The 17,073-nt window shown below is 41.6% G+C and overlaps 1 protein-coding gene across 1 annotated transcript in view; it reads left to right on the top strand.

Moving 5' to 3' along the window:
• Positions 1-17,073, top strand: part of LOC110073667 (prosaposin-like) — a 39,393-nt gene continuing 22,320 nt past the window's right edge. The window contains exon 1 of the mRNA XM_072993260.2: positions 1-1,003. Coding sequence (XP_072849361.2) covers positions 943-1,003 — 61 coding nt within the window. The 5' untranslated portion in view covers positions 1-942. The remainder of the gene's footprint in view (positions 1,004-17,073) is intronic.

Below are 17,073 nucleotides of genomic sequence, written 5' to 3'. Positions count from 1 at the left end.
GAGGTGCTTTGCTGTGGAAAATGAAACAAGAAGCAATACTGTAGAAATATGAAGGCCTTCTGTTGGTTCTATCAACAGAAAATGATGTTTTTGTTTTTAAAGAAAGCTTTGCAGGGTCCTTTGCTGTGCCAATAGGATCCAGTTTGCCACAGGAGCCATACAAATGCTACAGAGGGCAAACGGCAGGTAGGGCCAGGCCTTCATAGATGCTCTGTATGCCAAGCACCTCCATTCATTTGCCCTGAGGTGGGTGGAGATCTTGTGAGCAGGCCTTCCTTTCCCAAGAACTGGCTTTTGGGAAAGGCGATTCAAAGACTGATGTGGACCAATGCTCTCCCTTGGAAGTCGGCTTTCAGATGTTGATGGCTGGAATTAAATCATGGGTGGGGAATTCAGGCCCTCCAGATCTTCTGAATTGCAACCCCCATAGTTCCTTATTGCTGTCTGTGCTAGGTGGAGCTGACAGGAATTGCAGGGCAAAATGGGCAAAAGATACCCCACCCCTGAGACAAAAGCTTCTCTCCATGCTCTTTCTGAGGTGAACAGATGCTGATTTCTAAATGACTAACAGTAGAGATCTATAATATGGTGCTGCTAGAGTTTTGGACTATGTATGAGGAAGAGATGACTAGAACTACACAGCCTGACCGCTCAACTTCCTTTCCCGTATTCATCCACAGCAGGAAGCATAAGGAGCGGGCAGGGAATTGGTTATTATGTAAAAACTGGAGTTACCGCTCATCTGGGAGTGCAGAGGTTCTTACAAATTATGTGCATTAATTTCATTAACCTGAGGCTGGGTGTGGCAAAGTGGTACTTGTGAAACTGCTAGGGTGTGTGGGTGTTCTCTCCATCCTGTTGCCTGTCATTTGGGGATTGCTCATTATATACAGGAGGCACCTACTCTTCTCATCACTGAAGGCTTCCTTAAGCAGCAAGAACATGGAAGGCTTGTGGAAAAGTGGTGTTCTGCTGGTAACCCTCTGCTTGGCTTTCCACCAAGGTAAGGGCAGCTCATGTGCCTTTTAGGAGACAGAGGGAAGACACAGAATGTTTATTTTTGTAAGAAGGAGGAGGGGTGGAAGGGGCTTTGATCCATGAAACACAGTATGGAATTAATAGGAACGGCTGGCCCTTGTTTGTGTTCTTGAGGGAAAAGCTCAATTTGTTCCATGAAGTCTTGAATGGAGATGGGTTTTGTGAAACAAGCAGGCGCTGGGAAGGGGAAGAGAGGTCAAGTCGCATCCTGAAATGCTATCTGCAGTAGAGGATATAAGTATGCTCAAAGCAGAGCAACTCCTTGGTTTACTTTTTTTAAAATAGAGTTTTAGATGTCTTACAATCCTATCGACCTTTTCTAAAAATTACTCAATTTGCCTTTGAAGACTGATAGCCATGGATAAGAGGGGTCATTTTGTTCTTTTGTATGCAATGGCCTAGATTTGAGGTAGTGTATCTAGGCCATGGGTGGAGAGCCTTTTTATGCCTACTACTTAGTAGTTAGAACTGATACCTAAAGTGAGGGAGAACCTCTAATAATTAGACCCCAGGACAAAAGTCTCAGTCACACGAATGGGAACTTTAGAGAGGAGCCGGTCTGCTGTGAGGAAGGGAGGCCATGGGTCAGATCCAAAGGCACCATGGACCACATTCCGCCTGCCCCTTGCCTAACATGGTGATAGGCAAAAGCGTTAATATTCTACTAAAGGGAATAGGGAGAAACCAGCATTTGACAGACTTGCCTATATTTACTGTATTCTGACTCCCTGCCTGATTCTGATACACTTTTGTTCAAGAATAATTGTTTTAACTATTAATATGCTATTTTAGCCACTTCTCTGCCCTAACTGTAGTTTGCTTGCAACCTCTACATAGGCAACAAATTAAAAAAAATTGGCAATTGTAGAAGGCAAGGATTAAACAAGTATTGATATGGGTTTTTAAAAAACCAAAAACACCCACAAAGTTTTAGGGCAATCTTTCAGCCTGGGAAATTTCATTTTCTTTGTTAGCGTTTCCATTCTTGCTAGACCTGTTTCCAAAGTTGCTAGGTGTCTTTGTTTCAAGGCAGGACTTGCACATCAGTTTACTTACATGATAAGATAGTAGGCGCACACATCATAGGAAACAAATTGTTTGGGTTCAGAAATGTTTTACACACTTGGAGCCCTGGCTTCCTTTTGTTGTGCTGGCACTAGGAGTGAGCATGAGTAGCAAATAGGTAATACTTTGTCTTTCAGAAGCTAAATAAACATCCATGCAAAGGGTGGACTCCTCATAATTCTCTACCCAAAAAATGCACTTTCTGGTAATAGGGTGTAAGTAATGCTGCGGGTAGCAGACAGCAAATTGGCATTTCTACTTTAGTATTTATTTCCAACTGAAAAAAAAATTAATTTATGCTTTACCCACACAATCGAAAATAAATTATAGTGGCTTTACTGCTTGTTGTAACTTGTGAGACTACCTGGTGTATGTTAGTGCTGTGGTAGAGTACCGTACGATAGGCCAGAGTTTGGAGAAGTTACCATTTGGACTGTAACCCAGACAATCCCCCAGCCATGGAGTCTTTTTCCAAGCTCTATATCAGATTTCCAATGAAGCCTAGGTTTTTCTCCTTCAGCCATTAGAGGAATCTCTGCCCAGAAGCCTGACTGAATTGTGGTTCTTTGCTTGAACATAAATGGATCTCTGTGGACCCCTCTGTCTGCACTCTGTAACTTTGTAGAGAAAACAGGTTTCACACAAAGTGGAGTTGCTCTAGGTGTCTAATATGGAAGGTGGAGTCGGGACAGGTCATGGCTATGGTTAGTAAATATCTCCATGTTTCTGCCCCATCTCCACAAACAGTGGCCTACAGGGATTCTTACAATCTACACCTTTCACATAATATGTTCTTTCTCTTTACTACAAAGTTACAAAGGGCATGTGGTATACTGATTATAAATTTACTAGCCTTTCTCTTTCTCTCTGTGTGTGTCTCAATGCCTGCTGAAACAGAAACATCTTACCTATTTGCTAGGAAGGAAGAGTACTGGCCTGGAAAAAAAAAGATTCTGCCTCTTGTCCCCATAATTTTAAACTCTGAAAGAGAAGGACCAGCCTCTGCCAACCCAGCACCTTCTACGTGTCTGTGGGCCACAAAATCCCATCACTCTAGCTAGCTTGGCTGTGCTGTTTTGGGGAAGATGGGGTCTCTAGTCCAACATCTTTAGAGGGTATCAGTTTGGGGAAGGATAGGCTGGAGCATCCCAAAGACTCAGGTGGTGTGTTAGTTGTCCTGCTGTGAAAAAGGCACTTTCAAGGCCTGCTGACTCTTTTCCCATGCTTCAGGATCACTACCACCCTCCCTTCTAGAGCAGAGGCAGAGCCTTGTGACGAGCAGTTTTTCGGGCCTGACTTGCCTTGAGGAGGTTCTGTAGGAAGTGTATGTGTACATAGCATAATTGTTCCAGAGATACTCTGAATATGAAAGACACACCCCAACTCCCACATCATTGCACCATAGGCAGATGTCTTGCTTGCAAGCTGAGTGAGACACATCCCTGCCCTGGGAGCTTTAAGCTCTTCTGGCAAATGCAATATGAAAGATAACATAATCAAAAGATGAGTCCTATCCAGTTCAGTGCTCTCAAAGCATTGACAGTACCATGTAAGGGCAACATCAGTGGTATGTGGGGAGAATGCTGTCAAAATAGCCAGCGGGGTAGAAAAGGATAAATCCTAAAAGTTGTTAATGTTATGACTGTTAAAGCAGCTGCACTAGTTGGGCTTTATGCTCTTCACTTTGGAAAAAGCTCCAACAAATGTTGGCCTGTTCACCTTTTCCTCCAGATTTCCTTCCGTTCTCAAACTAAAACTATGGTTACATTTCTTTTATTTTGCAACATTCCTTATGTCCCGCTCCCACCGGACAGACTACTGGGTAAGGAGTGGTTCACTTACAGCAGTGGCTCCCAACCTTTGATTCTCCATTCTTTTGGTCTTCAATTCTCAAAAGCATGGCCAAAACATCTGGAGGGCTGAAGGCTGGATGATATTGTTATGCATACCTTACAGAATACTGTATGCTGTCATGGGAAATAGTGATGGTGCCTGATGAAGATGGCTTGGAAGCCACTTCGTTTAGTTGCTAATATTAGTCACAAGGTTTACTTGGACCTGCCATTTTGAGAGGCAAAATGCCACTGAATACCAGTTACTGGGAAGCAAACATGGTTGAGGGCTTCTATCTTGAAGTCCCGCATATGCGCTTATGCTCTTAAACTTTGCTTCCAATCTAGCAGGGAGTCTCATCTGTGCTGACCCAAAAAGACCCGAGTGAATACCTCTGCTGCTGCTCTTTCCAAATCAATACTGTGATTTGGAAAGAACTGCAGAATTATTGCAAGCATTCATCTAAAAAGATATTCTGCAACTAGCAACCATACTGTAGGGTGCTAATGCTTGGATTTCCCATAATAATTTTGGAGAGGTGGAATAAGAGTCGAGAATGGCGTGTATGAACTTTCTATAGGTGACTAATAAAGAGTTGTCTGCAAGTGACAAGATTGACAGTTAGGACTGTTGCACTACTTTAATGTGCCATGTTCTACAGTCCTGATTAATCCTCACACTAACTCAGAAAAAACCTGTTAGTACTTGTACAGATGATGAAAGTTCAATTGATTTCACTGGATTACCTCTAGTTGGAAGTGACACTACTAGATTTAGCCTAATATATGCCACAGTCTGGCCATATCTCAGTTGGTATCTGATCTGGTTACTTGCTCACGGGAAGAGGTTGGCATTATTATAGCACCTTGCTAATGTCCAAAATATAGATGCCGTAACTGGTCCAGGAGGAGTTTCTCTTGGCCAGTGCTCAGCGCTAGAGGGCAGAAATGTTTAGTGGAATGGAAGGCAAGTAGTACAGGAGAGCTTTGTGGCAATAGGAGATTATCCAGGCTAGGGGGAGGGACTTTGGGTGTGCTAATAATCCCTGATTTTGCTCGGTTGTCCGCACCTAGCTATAGAAAAAGACACTCTACACCACTGCAATTGCTGTCTCTATTCTCTTGCATATGAGTTCAAGTGAGGCCTATGTCAGCAGATGGGTGATTGTCTGTATAAGCTGTGGCAAGTAACACACACCTATCTGATTGTGAGCCAGCTAGTCAAATGGGATGCAGATGGGAAAACCATGGAAGGGACAAGTCAGAATCGCTCTGAGCATTGCCATGAGTGAGAGTCCTCCATAGAATCCTCTCTGTTAATCCTGGGAGTCCTGCCCACTTCTTACTTGACTTCTGGTCCTGCAGCAGGCACTGCCAGCAGCATCTCTAAGCCCTGCTTTCTTAGCCAGGACAATAGATACTTGTTGAACAGTCCAGAAGTCAATAATCCAGTTCACAAAGAAAATGTTTATCACTGGACTGTAAAGCTTTTGCTAGCTGACAATGCTTGGGCTTCAGCCCTGACCATCTATTCTCCATAAATAGGAACAAAACATCTGGAAGGCTAGAGCAACCCACCAAACCATCAGGAAAACCAGAAGGTTTGTTTCAGCTTAAAGAGGCAACATGTTTCATTATGGGACACATTTCAGCAAGCTGTTTCCAGGTGTCATGCAAAATAACTGGTAATGGCTCTTGGGTGTTATTCCTCCCTTTAAAATATATATACTAAATAGCATCCATTGTATGAAATTTACTGTACAGTGCACTGATAAAACTTCCTGATGAGGTATATTGACATTTCACTCAGCATAATTGCAGGAGATAAGCAGTGGAACAGAAAGGTAAGCTTTTTTGTCCATTCCTGCTCTCTTCTCCTGCACTCTACCAGCTGGTCAGGCTTTAAAAAAATCAAAAAGAGAGGGCTACTGTGCACACTTTGTAGGTGTGTTAGTTTGCAATTCAGTTTCCTTACTAGACCTTCCTTGTTCCACATGACCAAACTGTGGTGGAGATGCACATTCTATGTTGTTGGGTGCAGTCAAGTTTCCTCTGACTTATGGTGTCCCCATGAATGAGTAATGAAATGAACCTCTAGAACTTGAGGAACCGAGGTGTTCTTGGACGGCAATTCCCTGAAGCCTTCGCCACCAGCTGTGCTGGCCGGGGGTTCTGGGAATTGCAGTCCAAGAATGCCTGGATTATCCAAAGCTGGGAACCACTGCGTGAGAACATCACTTGGACTAGCATAGTACTTCAACTAGTTCTGTGTTAATTCCTTAAAAACAATAACCCATTTTTATTATCCATTTCATGAAGTAGCCATCCATCTTATATTTTCCTCTGCTTCTAAAAGTTCAATCAAAGAATATTTTGGCTACAGTTACTTTGAAATTATACAGATTCCACACTGAATAATTCTTATGTTTAGGAATTCTTTATTTTCTGCCTAGACTTCATTCTTCACATATTAACTGAAAAATAGGATATTCCATAGCTTAATCAGCCATTCTGTTTTTATCACAGCTTTCCACCTCCCTGTTTCTATGCTACCGCTCTGTCCTTTTCAGTGTTCAGCCTTCTTGTTTGCCTCTTGGCCACCATCGTAAGCAGACATTGGGAAAGTTGCTTTTTGGGCTACAAGCCCCAGCCAGCATGGACAGAATTAAGTCTAGCCATAGTAATTGAGGGGTATAAAACTGAAACCATATCCAGGTTTTCCTCTCCCCGTGAGGGATACTTTTTGTTAAGAAGTTTATTTGTGGCTTGGAAAAGCAGCTGCTAAAAATTGGTGTGTGGGAGACTTGCTTCTGGGTTTGAATCCTTGTCTTGGAATTTCTATGCACTGTTGAAATATCAACATAGCCTTTGGAATAAGGTATAAATCTGGGATAGCCAGTGTGGTGTAGTGGGTCAGAGTATTGGGCTCAGACTGGGGAGACCTGGGTTCAAATCCTTGCTTGGCCATGGAAAGTCACTAGCAATAGTAAACTACCTCTTGAATGTCTCACAAACCTCAAAACTGTTAGGGTCACTGTAAATGTTATATGGTGTGGCAGCATATAACAACATAAAAGCTTTGTGTCTCAACTGTGCAAAATGGCTAAACCTACTCTTTTTGGGTGCAGTCTCATCTGCCTTTGTAATGGTTACCTCTTTCAGTCTACATGTATGTTTAAACCAGAACTTGGAAAAGTTGTTGTTTTAAACTACAGCTCCCAGAGTTCCCTGGGAAAGTAACAAAAAAGTTGTTGTTTGAAGCTAGTTGTTAAGAGTAGCCTGATAATCAGAAGATAATCAGATTAAACTTTTCCTGGCATGCAGAAATGGAAAAAAAAGGCTTTGTTTATTTATTCTCTGGATGCCATGTTCTTGTCAAAGACACAGGAGAATGGCGAGATTTTATTTTTGTCCAAAAAAAGTGGCAATCTCGCTTCCAGATTAGGTGTCTCGTGCACTTTCCCCCTCCCGCTAGACATGATAGAGGGACAGGTGAGTGGGAAGGCTAATGTGTTACACAGCTTCTGTACATATTTACACATGTCCTTCCATTTGCATGATTTTCTTCCACTCTGTTGCGTCAGTTTGCAAGGATATGGCATAGGGATCAGATTCAGGATAGGTGCCAAAAGGCTGGTAAACCTGAGACCTACCATATGGATGCACTTATGAATGGGGGTGGAGTGGTAGGATTTGTGTCACTGAACCATAGCTGGAAAGAGAGAAAAGCTGATTGCTTGGAAAGGACGTCTTACCATAGCTCGTTCTTTGAACTGTAAGCAAAATCATAATTTTTAAATCTAATGTCCAGTCATAATTAATGTTGCTGGGGAATAGCTTTTGAGTCATTAGAATTATGAAGTCAGTAGTATTTTCTGTATTAGTGCCTAGTGGAGTACATTATCAGTTGTACAATTCATCTCAAGTTTTTGGTCCTACTATGAACCAATCATATCTGAAATGCATAAGAGCTCCACTGAAGGAGACCCAAGGCCTCTCTGTTCGCATATTCTGTTCAAAATGGCCGACAACCTATTGTATCCCATTGTTCCTCTAAGGAGTTCAGCACAGATTGGTCCAGTTTTCTAATGTGATTATTGTGATTGTCACAATAATTCCGTGAGGTGGGTTGGTCAGCGAGATGGTGACTAATCCAAGCTCACCAAACAAGCTCTGTGGCAAAGTCAAGTCCTGTACCCGTCCTTCCTTATCCCAGTGTTCTTACCCACCTTTTCCCAACCTCGCATGTTCCAGATATGTTTGACTACCAACTCTGGCTGGGGATGATAGAATTTGTAATCACACAACCCAGAAGACACCGGCTTGAGGTGGTCTGCCTCATCTTTCCACTACAGTGGCTCTGTCTTAAACTCTACGGTATAAAGTGACACAATCAACCTGTGTAGAATGATAGTGTCAGTGGGTGGAATTATTTTGGTATTTTAATCCAAAATTAGCAAAATTATGTAAGTTGCAATGGTACATTACAGCTAAATAAGAAGATGCCAGCAATGTGTTAGGGAGCTTCCCTTTGCTGCTATGACTTCTCAATAACATTCTGGCTAGTGAAATACAAGGCAACCCCAAAATGGTTCAAATTTTTCACCAAAAATATTTAGTATATTTTAATGATTTTTTTTAAATAGGAGACTTTGGTTATTTCCCCGCAGGTGAGTGCTTGTTTAAAACTAATGGGGCATGAATGATGTTTTTACATACAAGGAAGATTTTTTAAATGTATCAAGCCAAAAGAGAAGGGAGACTGTGGATCAGGAATATTGTCCCTTGACCAGGCAATTTATACCTGATCCAAAGACAGGTAAATGAAAATGCTTTGCTGCACCCACATGATAATCATAAGTATTTACTTGCATGCTTTTAGTTATTAGAGACCTGGAAAAGAGGTCATAAACGCCTAGTGGTCATTAAAGGCCTTTTGTTGCCCTTTAATGACCACTAGGCATTTTTGACCTGTTTTCCAGGTCTCTAATAACTAAAAGCGTGCAAATAAATGTGACAAACACAACATCATGTATTATGTTTCATCAGTCAGCTTACTTACTTTCTCGGCATATTATTCCTGCTTTCAGGAGTCTTTTTTTCCAACCTTTCTCTGGAGACAGGTGTGTCACTTTACTAAGCAGAGCAGAGATGAATTTGCCATGCCAGCAAACAAGGGGATGATCTCAGTGGAGTGGGTGGGAGCTGCTCCCAACTGGTGATCACAAACTGGCAAGACAAGATAGGTGGCACACACACAAACACCTGAAAGAGACAGCGGCTTTCTGACTTCATCTAACCCTGACAAATTCCTCTGAGCCCAAGCCAGGTTGCATCAGATATATAAATCCACACTTTTGGCAGGATCGTGGTTTACATTTATGCTTGGCAAAATACAATGTGTCACAATCTGACCCCTTCCTTTCTTGAGCTCGGGCCTCACTTTGTAATCTTGTACTCTCTTTTTTAAAAAATTAGAAATAGGTCTTAGAAGCAACATCGGCATAAGGCGTCTAATCTGAATCACTTGATTTGTTAAGACTTTCTGAAGAGGCAAGGACTAGTATGGAGCAATCAGTAGGAAATGCCATACGTAGCAAAGGCATTTCCCAGGTGTACACTTGAATCTAGGACAACAAACAAAGGTTTCATTGCTGAACCAGTTTGTCTTCTGTAACAGCCTTAGCCTGGCACAATGGAAAGCCGGAAGCTTTCACATGTGACTCTCACAGAGGCCATTAACTCCTCTTGTCAGTGTAGTTCTGTCCTCTCACACTGTTCTCCAGAGTTCTTCCTGCCTCAGGCAAATCTGATATATATTGCGCTTGAGAGATCAGCCATCACCTATTCTTTTCATACTAACTAAATGATGATGTTGAACAATTGCTTTGCCTAGTAGATTATTAAATGTGGCAAGAGAGGCATGTAACACAATGTACCTGTCTTGTCTGTTTCTGTTTGTTCAGGGAGCCAGCCAGCCAGCCAAACAACCAATCATCTAGCGATGCCCTCTTCCAAGATAGACTATTTCATCTTCTTCCCCAAACATTCAGCCAGTGTCATGCAATGCTTATGTACCCTCAGCTCTCACTGGGCTGGTTTAGCACCTCTCCCCTTGGTGTTTGGGGCTGATTCTGTAAATCCTAAGGTTCCAACACAAGCCAGCTGCCATTTTCTCTTGGGCAGATGATATTAGCCATATAGGGATTTTACCTTGGAGAATGAACTTTCCAGTTTTGGATGATGGATTATGTTGTCCCAGGGCTTCATTTAGCATGCAGTGCTCATGAATTTTAAAAGAATGCCAAAGATATTTGGAGCCTGAAAGTCTTGCTAGCAATTTTCCTGGTGTCAGCATGATGTCCAAGGTGGTGTACTGTATAATGCAGTATGCTATCTATCACTTTGGGTTAATGTTTCTTTTTATGGAGTGGTTTCCTTTACTTTTTAGAATATTCCTGTTTTATTTCTGCTTTGCTAAAACGACTATCTGAGTTAACTATTGTTTCTGTTCCAGCACATACATCTTAAGGGGAAACATATATATTTAGGGTGATGAATACATAGACACAGATTGTTCCCCGGCTGATCAATTCTTGGTCCATTTGAATCCATCCAGAGCTCAAAAGTTATTTTTTTTAACTCCGTTGTGCCCTTGTTACCAAAAATATAACTCAGGTTTACATTTTATTTTATTTTATTTTATTTATTTTTTTTTGCAGCCTGTTGCTTCCAACCTGTAGAATCAGTTGGTGACACTAACTGTGCTGTAGATTTGGGAAGGAAGCATGAATGTATATGATGACACAAGGGCTGGATTCCTGTTGCCTGGTGTAGTAAGTCACAAGGAAGATAGCCCCATTTGAATCAATGGAACTTAGAAGTTGACACATCAAATTCCCACTGACTCACTGGGTGTCCTCTATCGTGCAACTTATTTTGCTAAGCAACAGGATTTCGGTCTTTGGGCTTTGAACAGGCCAGTCTCCTCCTCCTCGTTTCCCCAATATCCTTCTCCTAAATCCAATTCTAGAAAGAATGTTGCTGCTTAGGAAATAATAATTGTACATCCCTGGTTTTGTACTATTTGTATGGGGGTTAGGTAAAGGTGTGGGGTGTTCACATAAGCATTTCCACACTTAACCCCTAGTTTGACCTCAGCATTACAGGCAAGATGTTTGGAATATATCCAGTAAAACTTGAGGTTCCCTCCAACCCAAGTCTTCTGCTGCTCCCTCTTGTGTAGCGGTTGTGAGATTAGCTATGAGTTTTGCAATTTGGATTGAGAGATTAGATTGCACCAAGGCATCCTAGAGCCCTCACCCTAGTTTCTAATTTCAGAAGAAAAGAGAAAGTAGCTTACTTTTGATGTGTAGGTTAGGATTGCCAGCAGGGAGAAGCTTGCAGAAAAAAAGAGGTTTCGTGCAGGTTCTAAATTATTTCCATTGGCTAATGTGACTAGAACCACTGGTGGAACAGATTTCTTCTCCTTGCCTCATTACTCCATATTCTTGCTCCCATCTCAGCTGGAAAGTTGGTGGTACTCTCCTTGAGTGATATGAGATGTCGGGGTGGGGAAGAAAATAAAAGGACATTCAATTGTATGATAATTCTAATATGTGACCATCAAGATATTTGTTGGACTGCCTTTCTCATCAGTCCTGGGCAAGGATGCCAGTGATAAGGCCTCATGGGTATTATAGCCCAACCATATCCAGCTGGACCCCGATGTTGGTACATCCCCATCCTTGGTACACAATTTACTCAGATAAGGTCCATAATGCACACTGAACACTACAACTATATAAATGCCAAAAAAAAAAAAGGCTAGCTACATGACAATTGATGCTATTTTAAAGTTTGCTTTGTCGTTTGATGCTGGCCATATTTGATCGATATCACTCAATAGTGTTCAGCAATTGATGTCTATCTTTGTATTCACAAAGGCTTTCATGGCTGGGATCTAATGGTTGTTGTGGGTTTTTCGGGCTCTTTGGCCGTGTTCTGAAGGTTGTTCTTCCTGCACCAGTCTGAAACCACCCCCTAAACATTTGATTACATGGAAAAAAAAACCACAATTAGTCAAATTGGTGATCAAGTTTTCAAATACAGAACTTGAAGTTCCAATTTTAAATCCAATTTTTTAATCAAACATTTGTTTCATATCTTGTCTATTAATGAGGGTTGTGAAACTACACCAAAGTGTCCCTGAGACATTTCGCTGCTTGAGGTGAAGAACAATATACACAAAGATATACATTCTACTTCTAGATGTTGACCAGACTGCCAGCTGAACCTTACTTTACCCTTAGCAGCATTAGGTATCCTTCATTTTAGCTGAGGAAAGAAGGCTGAGTTAGAAGACACCAGCCAGATTGCAAGGTGTTAGCACACATATAATCATGGAATAATGGAGCTGGTTTAACTTTTGCCCACCTTGCCCTGTGTCCTGCCTTTCCGGAACTGCTGCCTGAGATCACTGTCTCATTGTGCCTCATGTCAGTGCTGGCCCTAGCCTAGAGAACATATCGACTGCTTCTCGTGTACAAGCACCAATTATTCTGGAGCTTGTGAAAAGACTGCACAGCTGAAGGGCTTGGAGGAATGCTCCTCCTAGTTACCCAAGCTGTGAGAGATGAAGTGTGAGGCACATCCTTCACCTGAAATGCTGACAGCTGTGTCCCTGCCCTTCAAGGAAATGGTTTATGTGCCAGCATGGGGGGAAAAACAGCATACCTTAGCAAAGGCATGCCATTTATGTGTGGCATTTAACCAACATGAAATATTTCTTTTGAAAAACAACAGTGTCTTGAGGCACTTTAAGTGCTGAGGCATTTTACTTGACATAAGCTTTCATGGACTTAGGCCCACTTCATCAGATGCATAGACTCCAGGTAGTAGACGGCAGCTCATACTATAAATTGAGCCAGGTAGAGCTTGCTGCTTTTTAAAATGCTACAAAACTCTTTGCTCTTGTAGTTACAACAGGTGAATATGGCTATATTCTCAAAAGTGTCTTTCAAAAATACATCCTGTTCAGCATGATAAGTATACTTTAGTCTCGAGCTGGTAACTTGAAACTGTTAAGTTTGCTTTACTTATGTTTACTCACATATTATCAGCCTGATCTTTCTGGATTACTTTCAGGTACCCAAATGATAAATAACTTTCTCTCCCCTGCCCTCCCCCTTTTTGATGTATCATTTCCAGTGCTTTTTTTTTAAATGTTGAACCTTAAAAAAATCCAGCAGGCCACATTTTGCCAGGAGGTTTTGCACAGAATTTCTTACAATTCATGTTGCTTCATTTCTGAAGTAGAAGCTTCATCCCTGGTTTGTGGCAATGTATGTCGTGACAACACGATTCTGCTCCTTTCCTGCCCTTTCCCATCCTCCCAGTATTTGTGATTGTATTTCTGGTGCCTGTTGAAATTGGGACATCTCTTTGAAGTAGTAACATCCCCTTCCCCGTACACTGAACTACTTAAGGTATCAATGTTTAGAACAACATGACATGATGATGATAATAACAGTGTGTGTGCTTTATTCTATATGCCGTGTTTTTCCATGTATAAGACTATACTGTTGTCTAAAATCTTTAGACTAAAAATTGAAGGTCGTCTTATACACGGAAGTAAGCCGAGGAGAGAACAAAAACAAGTGGAGGGGAAAGCAGGGATCAAATGGATCCTGCAGCACTTTGATCCCTTTCCCCCTACACTTGCTAAACCTCACTAAGATTTCTTAATTTTGGATTAGAAAAGTGGGGGTGTCTTATACATGGGGGCATCTTATACACAGAAAAATACAGTATATTCCTTTAAAAAGGAAAAGGCCATCTAACTTTGTGAGATCCATACTGGATTTTATCAAACACCTACTTCTACAAAGTAGGGAGAAACAAGAAATGTGTGTGTTTGTGTTTGTATTGTTGTTGCTTTTCTCCTAGAAATGTCCCTGGGTACATGTGTCTATTTGTCGGTGGTGATTATAAATATAGGGCTTTGCTCCCATGTTCGCTGCTGGCATGAGTTCAAAGTCTCATTAAAAATGAGGAGGTTGTTTGAACTTCCAACATATGCAATGGCCTGCAGGTTCCTGGATTTCTCAGAGTCTACACCACCCTCACCCCATGGCCACACTCCTATGTTGTTTTGTTGGATTGCATCAATCCATCCACTTTCTTTAATGGGACAGTTGGTGCTTTCCAGTTGTTGCCATTAGGCTAGCATGGGGGCAACACCCATTTTGCAGAAAAGGAATCAAGTTTGTGATTAGGCTTTCTACAGCTGCTCCAAAACAGGGAGCCATCCATTCTCTTTTCCCAGAGACCTTCAAGAAAAGGAATGTGGGAATGTACAAGGAAGCAAGAGTGGGGGGAGGTGGATGGAAACAGAGTTATGGGACCGTCTAGGAGAATCAAAGAATGGAAGGAAAGGGGTAAAAAAATGGACAGTGTGGATCAGTGGAAGTGATAAATCTCTGAGAGACATGGAAAGATCAGGAGGGGATTTTGCCTTCTAGCAGCAAAACAAAGTGTTACAGTTTGTCTCACACACACCTGTATATAAGCAAGCAGCACACATATCTGGATGAATATGGGCACTAAAACAAAGCTGTGTTGCTTCTCTCAAATAATACTATTTGCATGTTTCCTTATTTCCAGCCCATAGCAATGTGTAGATGGAGCAAAGACTGTGTTAAGAGGATTTTCCCGTTGCTTGCTCTGTAACAACCAAGGGGTCCTGGGGTTTGTTCTGCTTTGTCTTCTGGTATTTTAGATTCTATCTCTCTTCAAAGTGTTTGAATAGTCACCAAGAGTGCCATTAGCCACCAAGATCACTGATGATCGTCAGTAGAACCCTAATCAAACCAAACTAATATATCCTTAAAAATTAATCTCAGGACAGGACAGTAACATTCAAACCAGCACCAAGCTTTAAGTTACTATCAGTGTGAAAACACCCACAAGAACAAAACTGACAGTGGCAAAATCTATATGCCATAGACAGGTCACCCAGGACCCTCCAGATGTTTTGGACTAGAACCCTGATAACCCCTGATAGTTGTTCAGACTGGCTGGGACTGGCTGTAGTGGGAGGGGACCTACCCCTGCTACATGTTCTCTTTAGGATCAGGGGCAGCATCCCAGTGGATACCACTTCCTAGAGGACATGAGCAAAAAAAGAAAGGTTTCCATGCTCATGTCCTGCTTGTGGGTTTTCCATAAGCATCTGGCTGGCCACAGTGGGAAACAAGAGGCTGAGCTGAACAGGTCTTTGCCTTCCTCCGGCATTATCCTCCAGCATTATCCTCCAGCACCACCCACATGAGCCTTCTTGGCTTTTAAGATCTTCTGTGGAGGACCTTCTCTTGGGCCCACCATCTTTCCAAGCTTGTTGGGCATGGACACAAGAGAAGCCCAGAGGGGCCCTTCTCTCTGGTTGCTCCCAGGCTTTGGAATGCACTGCCCCAAGAAGCCAGATTGGTCTCCTCCCTCTTGTCCTTCTGTTGTCAGGCGAAGATCTTCCTCTTCAGGCAGGCTTTAAGCAATAACTGACTCAGAAATGGGTTTTTTTAATTAATGTACAGATTGTTTAATTTTTAAAATTAATCTTGGTTTTAAATTTTAATATATGCTTATGGGTTTTTAATATGACATATAGTAATTTTTAAAAGTTGTTTTATAATTTTAATTGTGGTGAGCCACCTTGGGTCCCTAATGGGAGAACGGCATAATATAAATAAATACATAAATAAATATCCTACTTTCATTGGGGTGGGTGATCTCAGTGGTGCTGAGGGCCAATTTTCAGACTGGGCAGTAGTCCAAAGGCTTGCACCCCTACAGAGGCTACTTACATACTTTTTTTAAAAAAGAAGGGCAAATAGGTATTTAAAGATTACGTACAGTGGTGCTCTGAATAGGCATGTTAATGTGTTCCGCAAAAAACATCACTATTGGATTTCATCGCTATTTGAAATGTGGTTTCCCATTGAAATGCATTGAGAGCCAGCTAATCCGTTCCAATTGGAAAGAATTGCCGTCGCTAATGGAAAATCTCCATAGGAAACATCGCTATTCAAAGTGAAAAAAAGCCCTGAAAAATTAATCGCTATTCGGTTTCATCGTTAATAGAAGCGCTCACTATTCAAGGCACCACTGTATAACTTTTAAAGTTATAACTATAAATTATTAAAAATAATTTGTATTTCCTTCTCAATGTGGTCCAAAATCAGCATTTGTATTTTCCCTCAATAAAATCACAACCAACCTTCACCCCCACAAGATACCTAGTGCACATTTTTTTTAAAAAAGTACAGACAGTTAGAAGGAGCTTTTTTCAAACTGAAAGCATGCCTTTATGCCCTGCAGTGGCAAAAATATTTCTTTTTTAAAAATTAAAGGGGGCGCTACCTACCAGGGTATCCTAAAATATGTAAAGTTTGGATCCCACATATAATAGAGGGCATAAGGGACATTTTTGAATACATTTCAAATTGTTTTATAGAATATTGAGATGTGTGGACTCAAGGCTCCTGAGTGCCACATTTTAGCCACCGATGGACCAAATGCAGCCCACAGCTCGCCTGTTGCCTCTCTTCCCTTAGATACCTATGTCTCTGCTGCCTGATGGGAGTTTGGCAACAAGAGGATGGTAATTATGGGGATTAGTTCTCACTTTGTGCCTGTGTGTGGAGAACCTGATGGTTTTGCCTCTCATTTCCTCCTTATCATAAATCATAGGGCAGGGAGCTTCTAGAACAAAGCCTTATGAGGTTTCAGGGTATTTTAGATGTTAAAGGAGAACAACAATTTTTGGATTGCTCCAGAAAACAAGTTGGGAGTAAACCACATAAGTGATGCATCATTAGAATGATATGATCCAAATTCCCAGTCTCATTGGCAGCTGAATTTCAAACTTGCCTATCAGGATTTTAATTGAAGCTAGAATGATCATACAGTTCCAGTATTACATTTTGAACTTTGTGACACTTTTGTCTTCAAACGTGGAAGTACATTGTATGGAGTACAGTACAATAAACTAAACGGTAAGGGATCAGGGTACTAAAATTGTGCTAATCAAATTAGAGTGTGACTACTTGGTCAAAAATTGTGGGATTTGCATTGCTTATAA

The sequence above is a fragment of the Pogona vitticeps genome, chromosome 3, assembly GCF_051106095.1.
Source record: "Pogona vitticeps strain Pit_001003342236 chromosome 3, PviZW2.1, whole genome shotgun sequence".
In the NCBI taxonomy this organism is placed as follows: Eukaryota; Metazoa; Chordata; class Lepidosauria; order Squamata; family Agamidae; genus Pogona; species Pogona vitticeps.
This window is presented reverse-complemented; position numbering and strand designations above follow the sequence as displayed.